Here is a 17,969-nt window from a genome sequence, read left to right as displayed (position 1 = left end):
TAAAACCAAGAAATATACTCTAAACCATGTCTAAAAATTATACCTGTATTTCTTCTTCTGAAGCTGCCATATCATAGTTTCAGACAGCTCAGTGGCATAAATTTCTTCAAAATGAGGGCTCATTATTTTTGTGACTTCTCCATCTCCAGCACCTAAATCAAGAAGTCTATGCGTTTTCCAGTCTGGATTAATTTTAAGCAGTCTCTGAAACTGATCTGGTGAAAAGACAAACATTGAGCCTCTTCCTAGCAACCTGGAAAAGAAAAAAGGACAAAAATGGATGACTCTATACAAAATAAGCACTTCCACCCAACATCCACACAAAGTAGTGACTCAACACCAACAGCCTTCTGAACTTACAAAATGTTTATTTTATAAGATTATACGATTAAAATATATATCTTTTACATGATTTATGATTAAAAAGCAAAGTTAATAAAATAAGAAAACACCTCTAGATATCATCGTCTGCCTTTGAGGCTGCAAACAATACACCAAAAGGAGTGGGGAAAGGAGAGAAATAAAAGGTGGGAAGGGAAGAAGAAATATATAAGAAATTAAAGATGAATGTGAAGAATTTAAGTCAAAATAGGAAGGAAAGATGGAAGGAGTAATAGAAAACATGTATATCGGTTTAAAAAAATGACAGGCCAACAGGATCAGACCACAACACTAGCCAGTAACACTAAGCAGAAAAAGGGGAAAAAAGCCATTTAGAATATGAAACTGAACAATGAGTATAAAAAATAGTTCTAGGTATTAGATTTTTAAGAGACACTAGAGAAAAGAGGAAGAGTGGTCCTTGTGATATCAGTTAATCTGCATTTAAAAAGCAGATTCATACTTGTGTCAGTTTGTATGTTATACAATTGGCTGGGTCCGATTATTTCTAAAAATCCTAAAAAACATCTAAAACATAGTAATGCCTTTGAAAAAAGAAGAGTTAAAACGGAGATCAAAGAGAGCTTCTCCTAAAAGCAGCTACAGATCAAACCAAGTCTTGAGGAAACATCATCTTGGGAAATAAAATGCACTCCCTATTTAGAACTTGCTTTCTAGCTCTCAAATCCCAGTCTGTCTAGGGCAGGGATTCTCAAACTTCCTTTAAGCAGCAGAACCCTTTCTTTAAATGAAGCAGACGTTACTCATGGACAATGTAAAATGTAACAGGAGAACTGCTGCTGAAATGAGGTTGAGAGCCTCAGCGCTGCTGCCAGCCCACTTCTAGGCCTTTCTCTGCAGCCTGAAGCAGCTCCTGAGGCGCTTCCTCTTCAGACCCTGGAAAAGCCTGAAAACCACTGGTCTAGGAAATGGCAGGGAACTCTCTACCATACTGCTGCTTTCTGGAAATAATCCTAAGGTGCAATATGTTTGTTACACAGTGACTGGAAGGACGTGTGCAACTGGGTGTTCCTGGTAAGACCAGTTTCAGGAAAAAATTAAAATATGGAGCTCATATAACAAACTCCTCCTCCCCTTTCCCTCAGAAGAGGTCAACCAAATCTAACAATATATTTGCAGTAAATCTTCTGCCCTACAGAAATGCTAAAAAATGGGGTGGGGGGGACCCTCAGAGACTTTCACCCAATACAACTAGCTCCCAGAGAAAACATCTCCTAAAAGACAAGTTGTTTTTAATCCTCAATTGTTCCTATCTTCTAGTGGGAAAACAGGCTGAAAAAGAAATCTGAGAAAAGGAGCTGAACTTCCTGAAATAGCTATACAAAATTTCACATGGGAGCCAGAGTCAGAACAAGAGCTAAGAGAGGTCACAGGCTTGGGGGTACATGTTTCAAATGCTGGTGCTAACTTGCCATAGAACCAAAAGTAAGTTGCAAAATAGTTTACATGGCTTAAACTTTCCCAATTTTAAAATAACATGCTTCCCTAGCCATCTCTTTGGAGTCTAAGGACCCTTGACATGATAATCATAAAATTCTAGAGCTAGAGGTCATCTGAGGTCAGAGCTCAGGTTGAAAGGCACCAGAGAGAGAAGCACTGTCTTATTTCCAAAGATCATGAGCAACAGAGGCTACAGAAAAAGATTTAAACTGCCAAAAGAAAAAAAAAATCTAAATTCATCGAGCCCAGATGAATTTTGGCCTCTAGGGAGCCCTGGGAGTAGGTGGGAAGAGTTTTGGGTGGTCACAATTACTTGAGGGTGCTACCGTCACTTAGAGGGCAAGGTCAGAAAACTCAGACTTCCTGCAATGTGTGGGACAGTCCCACACAATGAAGAATTATCCCACTTAAAATACCAAGACACTGACTTTTGCTCAGTGTATGTGTTTCTAGCAAACACATACCACGGAGAGGTATGGCTCTCTAATTTGTCTTTAACTCCCAAAGTTAGTGATGTCGATGTATTTTTTTGGTGTGTGTGTGTGTGTGTGTGTGTGTGTGTGTAAAAAACCATCCTACGTTCTCTAAGTTCTCTCTAGATTTACAGTCTACAGAGGAGATAAACCTCCTTACAAATATCTTCCTTATAAAATAAACTCTGAAAACAGCTATCAAGTCTCTCCTTACTTGGTCTTCCCCTTCCCAGTAAAGGACGTCGATAAGTACCTTATCTTTTTAATTCAAGAAGGTTACCATAGGGACTTCCCCGGTGGTCCAGTGGTAAAGAATCTGCCTTCCAATGCAGAGGACACGGCTTGATCCCTGGTCGGGGAACTAAGATCCCACATGCCACGGGGCAACTAAGCCCACGAGCCACAACTACTGAGCTCGCACACCTTAATGCGAGAGCCTGGGTGCCACAAACTACAGTGCCCACGGCCTCTGGAGCCCACGTGCCACGACCAGAGAGAGAAACCCCGCACGCCACAACTAGAGAGAAGCCCGCAAGCCTCAACAAAGAGCCCACGCACCGCATGGAAAAGATCTCGCATTCCGCAACAAAGATCCCGCATGCCGCAACTAAGACCCAACGCAGCCAAAAAAAACCACAAAATAAATAAAATAAATAAATATTCTTTAAAAAAAGGTTACCATAGTAATTATTTCTATAAGAGACAGCCACTTGTGGTAATAAGCTTCCATTGCCATAGAAATTCCCAATGGGCTCAAAGTTAAGCTTCCAGCTGAGAATAGGACACAGGGAAAAGATGTTTTTGTTTTGTTGGGGGAGGGGGGTGCCAAGGGGGGATGAAGGGGTGGGGATGAGGGTTATTTAAAAAAGAAAAGCAGAAGAGCTGTGGATAAGATAAGCCAAAACGGATTTATTTATCTTATTGCCCCTTTGACCAAATTGTGAAATCCCAGAGCAGAGAATTTTAACCAGGGGTGAACAGGGTAGAGGTTTAGAGTTTGAAAGCGGTTTAGAGTTTGAAATCTCCCTAAATTATATGCAAAATGCTGAATGTAAGGACTATTTGAAGAGAGAATTTCTACTTTATATCACTTTCAAAGAGGTACAGGGCCCCAAAAAGGTTAAAAATCACTGCTGCGGTGACTTGTCTGCTTTCCCAACGAAAAAATAAATGGTACAGAACAGAAATTCAATGCCGTGAATTTTAGAAACAAAATGTCAGACCAAGTTGTTTAAACTCAACTACCAATACAAAAATAACAACTGTTTCCTAAAGCAAATTTAAGGCAATTTCATATAAACAATGAAGAAATCTTGAGAAACGGCTCATGGTTCCTGAAAACATATTTAAGGACCAGATGATAGACTGGGGATCCAGACATTCAGTAGAAGCTAGCTCCAAACCTCAAGGGAAGAAAAAGTGGGCCCGGCCAGTGGCTTCAAGTGGTCCAACAGGCTTTTCAAGCACTGAGCCCTGCTGCTTTTCTCTTTGGAGTTCTGGATTCTTAGGCTTTGCGGTGTCTGAAAATTTGGCCAAGAAAGGATAAAAATATTCCTAAAGCTTTTTCCATAGACTTATATGAGAGAACCACTCTAGGGATAGAGAATTCCACAATGTTTACAAAATTCTGGTGAGTCTAAACATTATGTAAGAATAGATGGAGGGACTTCCCTGGTGGCACAATGGTTAAGACTCCACACTCCCAATGCAGGGGGCCTGGGTTCGATCCCTGGTCAGGGAACTAGATCCCACATGCATGCCGCAACTAAGAGCCCACATGCTACAACTAAGAAGCCCACGTGCCACAACTAAGGAGCCCGCCTGCCGCAACTAAGACCCAGCACAACCAAATAAATAAATAAATATTTAAGAAAAGAAAGAACAGATGGAGAACCCTTCACTCGAACAAGCCACCATCCACTGCTGGGCTGAATTAGATCCTTCCCAAAAAAACTTGCTCCTGGGAAGTGTGCTTAAGGCAAAGATCTTACTTTTCAGCCTATGTTAAGGGCCTGGTTCCAACCATCTTGCTCCTCTCTAATAGATCAGCATAGGCATCACCTGGAACATGTTAAAAATGCAAAATCTCTGGTCCCACCCCAGACCTACTGACTCAGAATCTGCATTTTAACCAGATACCCAGGTGATTCCTGTGCACATCAAAGTGGGAAGCACTGTGATTCCCATCACAGAAATACAGACCAATGAGGCTGTTTATCAAGATCAAGTTACAGTGAATTTTAAAAGCATAATTGCAGAGGCTGAGACACTGGGCCAAGGATTCTGACTAGAAGTGTTGTAGCTGTAGAGGTGGTCAACATCTCAACAAGGTAACTTTTCGTTTTCCTTTTCTTTTTTTAGACCTAAGGATAAAGAAAAAAGTATCCAAGATTCACTTACCCATTGATAGATGTTCTAGACATAAACAGGCTAAAAACAGATGACACAAAAGAGTGATATAATTGGATAAATAGCCAGCCCGATTTCTCAATGCTGTTGTTTAAGAAGATCTGTGTTCCTTGATCAAGGTAACTCTGAACAAAGACAGCCTGCAGTGATTCACATAATTTCTCTCTGTTGCACGCATACCACTAAAAAGAAAGAAGAAAAAAAATGAAAACATACAACTGAAGCGTCATCTAAGAAGTCCAAAAACAAAAAATAGAAGACTAAATTAAATCTAAGATTTCCAAATGTTATAATCTCATGGCACTTTAAGAATAATCATCATCTCTTATATGACCTATAAGGTGTAAAGTATTTCCTCATACATAATTTCTGGTTTAATTCTCATTACCTTCAGGGTATGTAGAGAGTGGGGGAAGGGTGAAGAGCCTTCCGAGTCATGCAGCTCAGTAAGTGACAGAGCCAGGCCACCGTCCAAGTGCTCTGACTCCTGGCCCAAAACTCTGTCACTATATCCCCCTGTACCCCAAGATTAGGAAAACTGTTGGCCTCTCCTTCACTGAGATTCAACATAAGGCAATAACTACCAACATTAACCTTGTTTTTAGATAAGAAAACAGTCACCCCATGCAATGATTTAACTCGAAACCACCAGACAAATCAAGTAAGCAGAGTAAGCAGCAGAATTTAATATTCCAGTGACCAGATTAAGCGGCGCTTCTTCTTGTGGGCTAAATAGGGACCTTTAGGAACACTGAGGTGTGCTTTACCAGGTCATATAACATTCTAATAGACAGGAGCCAAGTACGCTTGAGAAAGATTAAGAAGTTACTTAAGGTCACATGCAACCAATGAGAAGACAAAGTAATAACATTCTAAGAACCAGATTTCTAGGAAGAGGCTCTAACCAAAACACCCTTTTAGAACAAAATTCAAGAACCTCAACTGTGGATGAAATGTAATCTTCCGTAATAAATGTGTCCCATTTTCATTTAGCATTAGTATACCAGAGAAGGGGGTAAGCAGCCTGTAGGGCGCAGCAGCTTTAGAGTGAGCTCATCATCAAGTCCTGGCTCAGCCATTCCTGTGTATGAGCTCACACAAGTCACTTAATCTCTGAGCCTCTGTAAATTCATCTGTAGACTAGAGATGTCACTGGTTTCTATCTATCCTGGTAGGTTATTTAGAGGATTAAGCAAGTTAATGCAGGCCAATCCTCAATATAGGACCAGACACATGAGACTACTGTAATAATAATAGCAATGAGATAAAGTCCTCTGACATGGCCTGATAAATAAAAGCAAGTCCATTAAGTACCATGATGAAACTGCAGAGTAGACCAGTTACTATTAATCTGTTATCCACTAAGAAACAATCAATTTCTCCCAATGAGTAGCCAAAAGTAACCTGCTTCCCCCTGACAAATACGACCATTCGTCAGCAGTAGGTGTCCTGTAACTGCTTGCACAACCAATGGACCAATTTTACAGTCATCCTAAGTTTGCTAAATATTGAATGAAATGTTGGGTAATATTCCCGACACTAACATTGAAAGGAACCAGTTATAAACCAATACAAAGAAGCAGACAGGCACATCAAGATTTCAAAGATTAACTAATCTTTTTACAAACTCTGTGCCCTGACTTGATAAACCAAATCTTTCCAATTGTTGACTGATTTGTGTTAATTTACCATTAAACACTTTTACCAAAACAAGCTTTATCAAGCTTCAGCTTGATACTATTTTTATTTTTCCCACTCTACATAAGCTTTGAAGCTCTTACATTCACTCATATTCACTGCCTACACTTTTTTCCTTGGTCTGAAAGCGTTCATGCTGAATCATTAACTAATTCTTAACACTCATTGTGCCTGAAGTTATGCCCCACTGCAGGTCATAAACCATTTTTTATTATATGCCTGACCTCCTGGTTCACATTCTGAACTCTGTAATACTGAGGCCATTCTAACTTTTATTTTCTCTTAATTTTCTGAAATGACTAATCAAGATGAAAGCCATCACCTTGGTAATAGGCAATCAGGTACATTCTATTAACGTGGACAAGAAGTCATTCAAGTGGAACAGAGGAGCTAAGAATTCTTGGGCATCCACTTGTAAATGGACAACCAGAACAATAACAGACTCTGACTTCCAGAACTAAGCAAGAATTGGCACCATTAACTGCAAATAATGCTTTCAAGTGCTCCCCAAAACTCAAGTTTTTAACAGCATTTCTCTCAATTCATCAACATTAACACATTAACACATGTGGTTGAACCTTTACTGCCATACAAATCTTTCAGAAAAGAAAATGCTTACTGAAAAGAATGTGCTACAGAATAAAAAGGAGTAATGCCCTTCTCTTTAAAGATGAAGGTTGAATTCCATGTTCCTCCTGACCATTTGTATGATACTAATGTCAACTCCATAGCAGCATTATTCATAACTACCAAAAAGTGGAAACAACCCCAATGTCCATCAACTGATGAATGGATAAACAACATGTGATTGATCCATACAACAGAATATTATTTCAGCCATAAAAAGGAATGAGGTACTGATTCATGAGACAACATGAACTATGAATATTATGCTAAGTGAAATAAGCCAGTCACAAAAGGCCACAAATTACATGACTTCATTTACATGAATTGTCCAGAATAGGCAGGTCCAGAGACAGAAAGTAGAAAGTAGATCATGGTTACCAAGGATTTGGGGAGAGGAGGCAATGGGGAGTGTCTGCTAATGAATATGGGGTTTCTTTATCGAGTGATGAAAGTGTTCTAAAATTAGAAAGTGAGGATGGTTGTACACCTTTGTGACTATACTAATAAGCACTGAATTGTACAATTTAAAAACATGAATTTTATGGTCATGAATTATATCTGGATAAAGCTGTTATTTAAAAAAAAAAAATACACATCTAAATGTAGGTGGCATTTTGATCTTCCAGAAACTAAAAATGGTTAGAAAACTTAAGTGGTCAAGCGTATCTCTTTAAAAATGCAAATTTCAAATGCAAACCTAATCATGTCAATACCCTGCTTCAGAGAAGTCTTAATATCCAAAATACTTAATATGGCTTACAAGGCCCTACAGGATTTGTCCATTCTGTGTCCACAGCCTCACCTCACGACACTCCCTACCAATCCATAACACCCAGCCACTCACTATGTCACAACACTGTACCCTTCTTTCTTTTACTGGAAGGCTCCTTTCCCAAGGCTGTTTCGCATGGTATTTGCTGTCTCCTACATTTCCCACCACCCCAACTGACCTAAGCCTAAATATTTCTTCAAGTAAGTTTCCCTTGAACTTCCAGACTAGGATGGATCCCCTGTTCTAATACTCTCTCACATCTCCCAAGTCTCCTCAGTAACATTTACAACCACTGAACTGAATACCTGTATATAATTGCATGTCCAGTGTCTATCTTCCCAGGTAGACAGAAAGCTCCATAAAAGGTCAGGGACAATGACTGACTTCAGTGACTGGCACAGATATGGATGAACAATAAATGTTCATCTGTTTAACAATTATTGTTAAAAATCACAGGCAGTCTAACAGATAAAATTTAGAGTTTCTAGTAAAATCCTGGAGAGACCACAAGGATAACCATGGAGACAGGTGTCACTGGGTTTTATCAATTTCTAAAACTTCAAGGTTTTTGCAAGGCCTTGCTTAAACCCAATTCTGTAAATAGTGGTTAAGCTACCCACCCACCACAAAACTGCATTAGCAGAGCAAGCAATGAAGGAACACACTGAGTGCCTACCTTGTACCAGGCACCTGGCAAGCACTTCACATTTCATTTCCCACCTTATAGCTCCTGAATAAATAGGAAGCCTGGGGTTTCTGAGCACTCCCAGCTAATTCAAGCTCCCGTTCTAGGTGCATGTGGTTTTTTTATGAGTTTCTTTCAAAGAAGCTTCTCTTTGCTTCAGTCTACCCAGTGTATCTGTCTGAGAAAGCAGAACTATTCTGCCCAGTTAGACTGACTAAATGTGTCTAAAGATAATCCAATCTAGATAGCAACTAAATTACACTAGGCCAGGGTTTCTCAACCTCAGCACTATTGACATTTGGAGCTGGACAATCCTTGTTATGGGGGCTGCCTTGTGCACTGTAGGATGTTTAGCAGCATCCTTAGCCAGTACCCATCAGATGCCAGTAGCACCCTCCAGTTATGACAACCCAAAATGTCCCAGACATTGCCAAGTGTCCCTGAAGGTACAAAATCACCACTGCTAAAGAACCCCTAAACGGGCTTACCCAGAAAATTTCATTAGCATTTCCTAACCATCCCAGCTCAAAAGTGGTCTAGGGAAAATTAAAGATGGACTCACTGACCTCCAGGAACTTACATTCCAGAGGAGAGAAAAAATCAGAAACCCAGAGAAACAAGTAATGTCATCGTGATCTTGGCCAGGACCTTCAGGCCTTAAATACGTAGTCACCTTGCCCTTAAGATGTTGACAGAAAGTCAGTGCAGGAGCCCATGCAACCATGTGGCAGTCCCCCTGGAGTTACCTCTCTCCAGACAACCCAGCTTAAATGAAAAGCTGTAATGAGCTCTCACTAAGTGGCCTGTCTGTAGGCTTCTGCACATGTTCAAGCAGGTGAGTTCTTTGAACGTGTGCTCCTCAGAGACTACAGAGACAAATGTGCACAGGCAAGAACAAAGTATCATGCCTGTTAAAGGTTCACATTGGAAGGACTGTGTGCCAGCCCTACCGTAGGGCTGTACTCCTCAGCTGGAGACCACAGCGTCTGAAAAAGCATCTTATGAGCTAGCATCTCCCTTTAAAGTTTGCTTGAATTTTGTTCAATGGAAATCAGTGAGGAAATCTTTGAAATAACAAAGTCTGATCAAGCCAGAGTTATGCCATGCAGTCATCTGCTGATGCCAAGTGTGAAATAGAATGTGATAACTAAACATAACATCTTCTAAAAGAGGTTACAGTAAATAGCAATGTTCTCCCTACTAGCAACAAGACTGTAGAGATACTAATAATTAGCCAAACAATAAATAGCCAAATCAGGTAGACATGACAGAGTATCAGCTAATCAACATAATGAACTGTTAAGTCATGTCTTAAAGATTTCATTAAGGTCATGGAAATCTCCTTATCTTTATATAACCTTGTTTGATGAATCATTCCTTTAAAGTAGAAATGCAATTTTCCTATAAAATTATATCTGGGGCTTCCCTGGTGGTGCAGTGGTTGAGAGTCTGCCTGCCGATGCAGGGGACACGGGTTCGTGCCCCGGTCCAGGAGGATCCCACATGCCGCGGAGCGGCTGGGCCCGTGAGCCATGGCCGCTGAGCCTGTGCGTCCGGAGCCTGTGCTCCGCAATGGGAAAGGCCACAACAGTGGGAGGCCCGCGTACCGCAAAAAAAAAAAAAATTATATCTGCTTATCAGACTGAGGGATACAGTTAAAAGATTTTCTGAAATTATTTTTTTGAGTTCCTCAACTAGTCAGACACGTGGTATATGATATAATAGTCTTTTCTTCCAAAATACAAAGGACTTGAGCACATTAGTAAAATTAGAATTAGAAAGTTATTTTAAAAAACCAACTTCCTGATTTTAATAAAAAATAAATATTTGGTATTTATCGCCAGTTCCCAGCACAGAGCTCCTAAAAACCTTAGAGAAACTCAGGAGTGATAAAACACCTTTTGTATGCTCACGAGATGACCGGGACGGCAGGGTGGAACTTTCAGCCCCAGCACTCACATCCAGGGAGGGGAGAGAAGCTAGAGATGGAGTTCAATCACCAAAGGCCAAAGATTTCATCACTCATGCCTTGGTAATGAAACCTCCATAAAACTCCTAAAAGACAGGGTTCTGGGTGCTTCCAGGTGGCTGAACACAATGATATGCTGGGAGGGTGGCTTACCTGGACAGGGCACGGAGGCTCTGTGCCACCCTCTCCAACCCCCAACCCCTTGCCCTATGCATCTGTTCCACTTGGCTGTTCCTGAGTTGTATCCTCTATAATAAACCTAAGCTCTGTGAGTCATTTCAGCAAGTTATCTAACCTGATGGGGGTTGTGGAAACCACAGAGTTTATAAACAAGTCCGACAGAAGCATGGGTAGACTGTGGACCCTCAACTTGTAGCTGGCATGTGAAGTGAGGGCAGTCTTGCAGGAAGGAGCCCTTAAGTCTCTGGGCTGTTAACCCCGGGTAGTATCAAACAGGAGTGAATTGTAGAACACCTAGTTAGTGTCAGAGAATTGGCTCGTGTCACAAGAAAGACACCACAGGTAAGATTTTTTTTTTTCAATGTTAAACTTGACCTAAGCATGCACAAACTGGATGAAAGCCAGAACTTCAAGCACTTGTCCCATCTTTATCTAACTCACAAACTGCAAGAACAACTTGGTTTTTGCACACAGCTACATAATTTCAATGTCTACACAGACGTCCACTAGAACGGAGACAGTCTGCCATTAAGAAGGCAGTCTACTTTCACAGCCCCTCAGACAACAAGGATTCCTAGGAGAGACACCATGAAACAGTGGGAAAAACCTGGGCCTTGAAACCAGACAGAGCGGGGTTTCAAAATCCAACTCTGCCATCTATTAACTGTGCTCTTGGGCAAGTTTCATTGCTCAGCCTCAATCTTCTGTCTGTAAAATGGGGATATACCACATCCAAGAGTTGTCATGAGGATTAGAGAGGATAATATATTTAAAGTACCTGACACTTAATAGAAGCAAAATAACTTGATTTTCTTTCCCTTCCTGTCCAAGGTCCACAAAAGCCAGTCAGAGAACTGAAGTTCAAGGGAATGCCCAAAAACCACACTGTAGGACTGGGCACCCAGCCATTCTCAAAAGAAATGAGTAAGCAAAGACCTGAGATATTCAGTACCACTAAAAACAACCAGAAAGGCTCCACTGACGGGGCCCAGCAGAATCTTTTCTACTACAGCAGGTGGTAAGACCAAGCCTGACGACATTGACCTTGACAGCTAAGGATTCAAAAATCACATTCTCAGTTCTACAATGCAATCATGTCAGTCCAGACATTTAATCATTGACACCTTGTGTATAAGTACATCTTAGGAGGAGATATTCAAATCATTCATTCTTTTTCTACAAATGACACAAACCTAAACCAACAACCTCTTTATGCGAGATTTCAAAGTGCAGAGTAACAAGGCACCTTCACGTCCAAGGAGGGAAACAACTTATACAGATTAGATTAAATTGCTTCAGCTCTGATGTAATGAATAAATTACTGGCCATCTTTATTTCAAATACTCACTCACTGTATTTTACAATCCTAAGATTTTAACAATGCTTCAAAGGGTCTAAAAAACTCTTTTACTGGAAGTACCTGGGTCCCCTAGGGCACCTTCAGAGGGGAACATAAAGGCCTCTGGTATATCCAGAAGAACAGAGCATCCCCGTGTTCTGTAAAACTGAAGCAAACACTTGTTTAGGGTTTCAACACAGGTTATAAGGAAGGAAAGAAACCCTTTTCAAAATCTCTTTGGTATTCGGCTGCAAAGGCCTCCAGACTTTCAAAGGCAGCTCAGAGGAGGACACAAACCTATCCATCAGTGTCTGTCTGGCTAGCTGACTGACCCCTCTGAGCACTGATAACTCATGCCTGACTTGGGTCCACCTCCATAAGGTAACTGGGGAGTGAGGGGCAGCAGACAGAATCTGTCCTTTAGCATAACCTTTGATCTTTGGCTGTGATGTCCAAGTGTTTTTTCATTTGGAAAAAAATCCAAATCATTTCAAGTCTATCTTAAATCCACCACTGCTTATGGCAAAGCACAGTTCAAGTTTATATAAGAAGGTGAAAAAATAAAATGTCAGATATACACATATTTGCAATTTTATGTCACACCTTATTAACTCCAGATAATGTTATCTGTGCTTTTAAAAAAAACCTTGCAGTATGTCACCTGCAGAAATAGTCCTGGCCTGGCTCTAGGGAGTTCGATAAAAATCCTTTTTTCACTCCATCAATTGAGAAGCTGCTGAATAACTGTTATTATCAAGAACCTAGTTAGTGGGGCCTAAGAGTCCTTTAAGAGTTTCAATAGCTCTTTAATAGTTGCATTAACTTTAAGTACTAGGTGCAATGCCTCAAAAAGACTAGATCCAAAGTTTTTGTTGCTGTTATCTTCTTTGTAAGTTCCGGGTCAGCCAATATTGAAAAGTCACATATCTAGTTTCTCACTGTCTGCCTCAATTTCTTCCCAGTAAGTCAAACTACCCACCTTGCAATCTGTGATTAAGAATGTGCTGCTTAAAAAAAAAGAATGTGCTGCTGATTAAGGAAGCTGGAAATTTTCTCTGGAGGAAACTCTTTTTTCTGTAAAGGGCCAGAGAGTAAATATTCTAGGCTTGCAGGTCACAAAGTAGCAACCATGCAACTGTGCCATTGTATCTGGAAGCTCTCACAGATGACAGGTAGACAAATTTGGTGGCTCTGTCCTAACACAACTTTATTTGTGGATACTGAAATTTGAATTTAATGTAAAAAGATTTTCACATATTACAAAGGATTATATATTTTTTGCAACCATTTAAAAGTATAAAACTACTCTTACTTCACAGTCTGTAAAAAAAGTCGGTGAGCCCAATTTGGCATGCAAGCCATATCCATCCCGGCTCTGAGAGAAGCCCTCCCTTGCTTCTCAATTTCCCAAAGTGAAACATAAATCCCAGTTTTGAAGCTAGCACACCAAACCGACTTATTAAAATGGTGCTGCGACTATAGTTTTAGAGCTGCTTTAGCTCAAAGAAGCCTTGCCTCTCAAGGCTATAGTAACTAAATAGCTATTTTTAAAGAACAAACATTGCCCAAGGTCTCTCTTAAACACAGATTCTACCACCATAACTTCTTAATCAAAATAACCATAAGGAGGGCTTCCCTGGTAGTGCAGTGGTTGAGAATCCGCCTGCCGATGCAGGGGACATGGGTTCGTGCCCCGGTCCGGGAAGATCCCGTGAGCCATGGCCACTGAGCCTGCGCGTCCAGAGCCTGTGCTCCGCAACTGGAGAGGCCAAAACAGTGAGAGGCCCGCATACCACAAAAAAAAATAAATAAAATTAAAAAAAAATAAAACTTAAAAAAAATAATAATAACCATAAGGAAAACTTGTGCTAAGTATGGTTCAATCAAATCCATAACCCCACTTTCATGCAACTGCAAAAGAACCAGATGTGGCTGGCTATGGAAGCCACATACCCAAATGAACACCAGAAGACCCAGTATGAACTATTAATTTGAAGGGAGGAAAAGCGTTTAGGGTTAAGTTACTTCACAAGCAACTAAGTTTATAAGGCAAACCCAGGATCCTGAAATATAAAGCAGATAACAAATCATCAACTCAGCCACGTTGCAGAGAGAACAGTCTCCTATTTCACTGTGGTTTCTATACATGTTTCTTTTGTTCACTTTAATCTTTATTCATGGACAATATTTTCATAATGTGCATGTATCAACTCAAAATAATGTCTGGATTGATTGTTCTAAGGAAAAGAGCCAATCTCCCCCTGCCCACCTAATATTCAGAAACCACCAGATTAGTCTTCAGAGAAATTAGCTGCCAAGCTGTCAGGTGCAACTGGTTAGAACACACACATGTACACATGTACACACATACTTTAGTATCTCAGAAGCCTAATGAAGTAAATGAGGTATTACTTTTCCTTAGAACCTGGCAGATTCAACTTGATAAAGGTACACAATTAGAAGACATTCAGAGACATCTTGTTAGGACATATTCTGAGGCTATGTCTACAGCTATAATTCTACCTAGGCCCCATAAAAATCAAGTTACTTAAACAGTTTTTCAGTTTTATAATATGTCTATTTCTTTTATGAGCACTGAAAACATCAAGTGTACTGCAGTAGAGGTAATCACAAGTGCTGTAATAAACACCTACAGCCAAGAGACTCTACCATAATTCCATGTCAATGGAAATAAGCCTCCTTTTTATCCTACCCAGAAACTTATTTCTACCAACTGTTAAAAATGACATTTCTATTCATTGTTTTACACCATTATCCATGTTCCTTACAGATATATGACATTTTGGTAACTACATTATCACTACAGTACAACTCTAAAAATGACTGATCAATCTGTAGCAAACAACGTGGTTTTACAAGTTAAGATCACCTACTAACTTTATGTGCACTCCTAACAATATCATAGGAGTGATTACCTAACAAAGTACAATAGCTGTGGGATTATAAATTAAAAAAATTTTTATGGAAATTTATGATTTCCTTTAAAAATAGAAAAAGGCCACTATAAATATTTCTTAAATAAAAACTAAATTCTACTTCTCTGAATGAATAGCTTTATCTCCTTAGATAATTCTTTAGTTTCATTAGAACACATGAAATCAACTTCGGTGTAAACTCTGAACACCTGGCATAACAAGAAAAATAACATAGGAAAATGAGAAAACTATGACAATTATGAGCCAAGATGGGAAGTAATTAGCTACTGCTCTCTGGGAAGGCAAAATGTACTATAAATGCTAGCTATTATAAATGAACACTCTTGCAGAGTTCAAAAGCCTCCTTGCAATAAACGTCATGTTAACCTCCAACTACATTACGGTCAAATATGAAACATCTCACTCTTAATACTACAAATGCACATATTTAAGTGGCACGAAACTAAGCTAATGAAAAGACTACCCAACGAGCCACACCGCCATCGTTCACAGTGCACAACTACAACTTTTTAAAGAATTCACTCCTGCCCAGTTCTAATAACGCTTCCAGTAGTAGCTTACATCATCTTTCTTATTATCACATCTCTGCAGTCAGATACCAAAATCAAAGTTTAAAGACGATCTCTCTTTAGTTGCAGGGGAAGGTTCGATAGGATGGGAGTGACGACCTGTCAAACAGATTTTTAAGTGCTTAGGGAAAATGTCACCGGAACGAGCCCAGAGAGTTAAATGGCTCACGAAGCACGGTTAAATTTCTTTATGACCTTTTGTACGTTCAGAAATTCAACCAGGCAAAAAGAGGCACCGGCTTTTCGGTGTGATTCTCGGGGCTGATGAAGGTTGTCCGGGGTAATGGGTTTGGTCCGATCATCTAGCTCTCAGGCCCCGGTGTCAGATGGGTCCCAGTCGCCAAGCGCCGACCCCAAAGTTCCTCCGTCCCGCCGCCAGGAGCGGACGCCGAGGTGGCCGAGCGCTTGCAATCACCGCCGGGGACCCAGGAACAATGCGGGGCTCCGGGCCGCCCACGCCGGGGCCAGGAAGGGATAGGGGAGGCCGTCCTTAGCCCGCGCCGCGGAACAAAAGGAGTAGCCGGGCCGGGACCGAGCGCCCGGCCGGGAAGACGGGGGGAAACTTTGTGAGAGGCCGGGGCGGCGGGGCGAGGCCCGGGGGGGGGCCTCTTGCCGCGACGCCCCGCACAATAGCCAGGCTGAGCGCGGGAAGGTCGGCCGCCACGGCCCCGCCCCGCGGGGCCCGGGTTCGGCCCAGTACCTGGTGGTTCTCCTTCCTGCCGCCCGCGGCGGCCGCCGCCGGCCCGCCGGGGCCGCTCGTCATGTTCACGTACAGGGAGCGGGTGAGCGGGCTCCGCAGGGTCCACATCCTCTGCGCCAGCCACACGGACGCCAGGCTCAGACACAGCCAGCCCGCGAGCAGTCTCATCCCGCCAGCCCGCCCCGGTCCGCTCGTCATGTTCACGTACAGGGAGCGGGTGAGCGGGCTCCTCAGGGTCCACATCCTCCGCGCCAGCCACAAGGACGCCGGGATCAGACAGCCAGCCCGCGAGCAGTCTCATCGGGGGCCGCGGCCACTCGCTCCGGTCACCACCGGTACCGGGGCAGGGAGGAGGACACGCTGCCACCTCCAGCCGCCGCCGCCCAGGATCGAGCCATGGCGCCAAACGCCCATCCAGCCCCTTCAGGGCAGAGGCGGGGGGTGGGGAGGAGCGGGCGGCGCGCAGCCTTCCCGCCTCCCCCGTCCTCTCCGTCCCCGGAACGCCGCCGCCGCCGGCCCCAGTTTCCACCCGGAGCACATGCGCACGGCCGCGGCGCGTTCTCTCCGAAGCGCCCTGCCTCCTCCCAATGAGCGGGCCGGCCAGGAGGTGGGACAAAGGGAGCGTGCATCCGCGTGGCGCGCGTCCCCGCCTCCCGTTTGGTCGCGGCTCCTTATCCTGGTGGAAACGATTTTAAGACTTTTGGGCCAGGGGAGATAATTTCCAAGGCGGTACCTGAAGCCTCCCCGTCCCTCCAAGGTAGTGTCCGCGGTTCATCTGCTCTTTCCTCGCCTTAGTCTTTGCCTCTGGGCCCCTCATTCACGCCCCCCGGAGGGACTTTCACCAGGTTGTGCAGATTGACCCGGGGGTGACCCTCATCCCTTTCGTACCTTCGGACACTTGGACCAAGTCCTTGCCAGAGATGGAGACTGCCATTTCTTAACTGTTACTTGCTGAGCTGCGTGGCTTCCTATTTACATTTAGAGCCGACCAGCCAGACCCCCACCCCAAGGACCTCCACCCTGCTTCACAGGAGCTGCAAAGCGGACAGGAATCTAGGGGGGAAAAGTTACCACCAACCCCTTCCCACCTCCCCGCCCAGTTCCCCAAGCCTGGCAGGTTGCTGGCTCCCTGTTTCTAAGAGGTATCGGTGAAAGCTCTGCCTTTGTTGGCAGTTGCTGCAGCTAGGGCACCTGCAAGTAATGTTTTGGTGTGTTGATGACCCTGTCCAAGAATGAAGACCCCAAATTAGAGTCCCTGGCTGCTTGTTTCCTTGAACTAACAAACGGAAGTTGGACCCAGCACTCTTAAAGCCAAGTAAGATTTGGGAGCAGTATTTACCCAAATGTTTCTTTGATCATTTATAGAACCGGAAGACCTAGCAGCGTTTCAAAACTGAAAGGTTACACTGTGTTCCTGTGTCTGAAGTTCTTCCTGCTGCCACCAAAGCTACAACTAAGGAGTAACATATTTCATGGGTCCTCTAGCTTCACACCTTCCTAGGCTTGTTTAGAAACTGCTTTTAACTTCACTAGAAATAATGTAATACACTGTATTTTAGTTCAAAACAAAAGAAACCTTTCCGTTAACTCCATTAGTGCACTTCAGAGACTGTTATTTAATAGTGTCGTGGTGATCCACTGCTGAGGAACAAAACCATTGCTTATCCACAGACATTTTTATTAGCTTCTAAGATTCTCAGCTTGGCACCTTTCCCTAACAGGGGCATCTTGTTGCCTAATGTAACACAG

General features: G+C 42.6%; 1 protein-coding gene across 2 annotated transcripts in view; it reads right to left on the bottom strand.

Moving 5' to 3' along the window:
* Positions 1-16,388, bottom strand: part of METTL9 (methyltransferase 9, His-X-His N1(pi)-histidine) — a 44,759-nt gene extending 28,371 nt beyond the window's left edge. For both annotated transcript variants that reach the window (XM_007449973.1, XM_007449974.1), the window contains exons 1-3: positions 16,221-16,388; positions 4,716-4,906; positions 44-253 (exon numbers count right to left, since the gene is read on the bottom strand). In XM_007449973.1, the coding sequence (XP_007450035.1) occupies positions 44-253; positions 4,716-4,906; positions 16,221-16,388 (569 nt within the window). The remainder of the gene's footprint in view (positions 1-43; positions 254-4,715; positions 4,907-16,220) is intronic.
* Between the last annotated feature and the right edge of the window lie 1,581 nt (positions 16,389-17,969).

Source organism: Lipotes vexillifer, unplaced genomic scaffold (assembly GCF_000442215.2).
Source record: "Lipotes vexillifer unplaced genomic scaffold, Lipotes_vexillifer_v1.1 scaffold811, whole genome shotgun sequence".
Taxonomy (NCBI): domain Eukaryota; kingdom Metazoa; phylum Chordata; class Mammalia; order Artiodactyla; family Lipotidae; genus Lipotes; species Lipotes vexillifer.
This window is presented reverse-complemented; position numbering and strand designations above follow the sequence as displayed.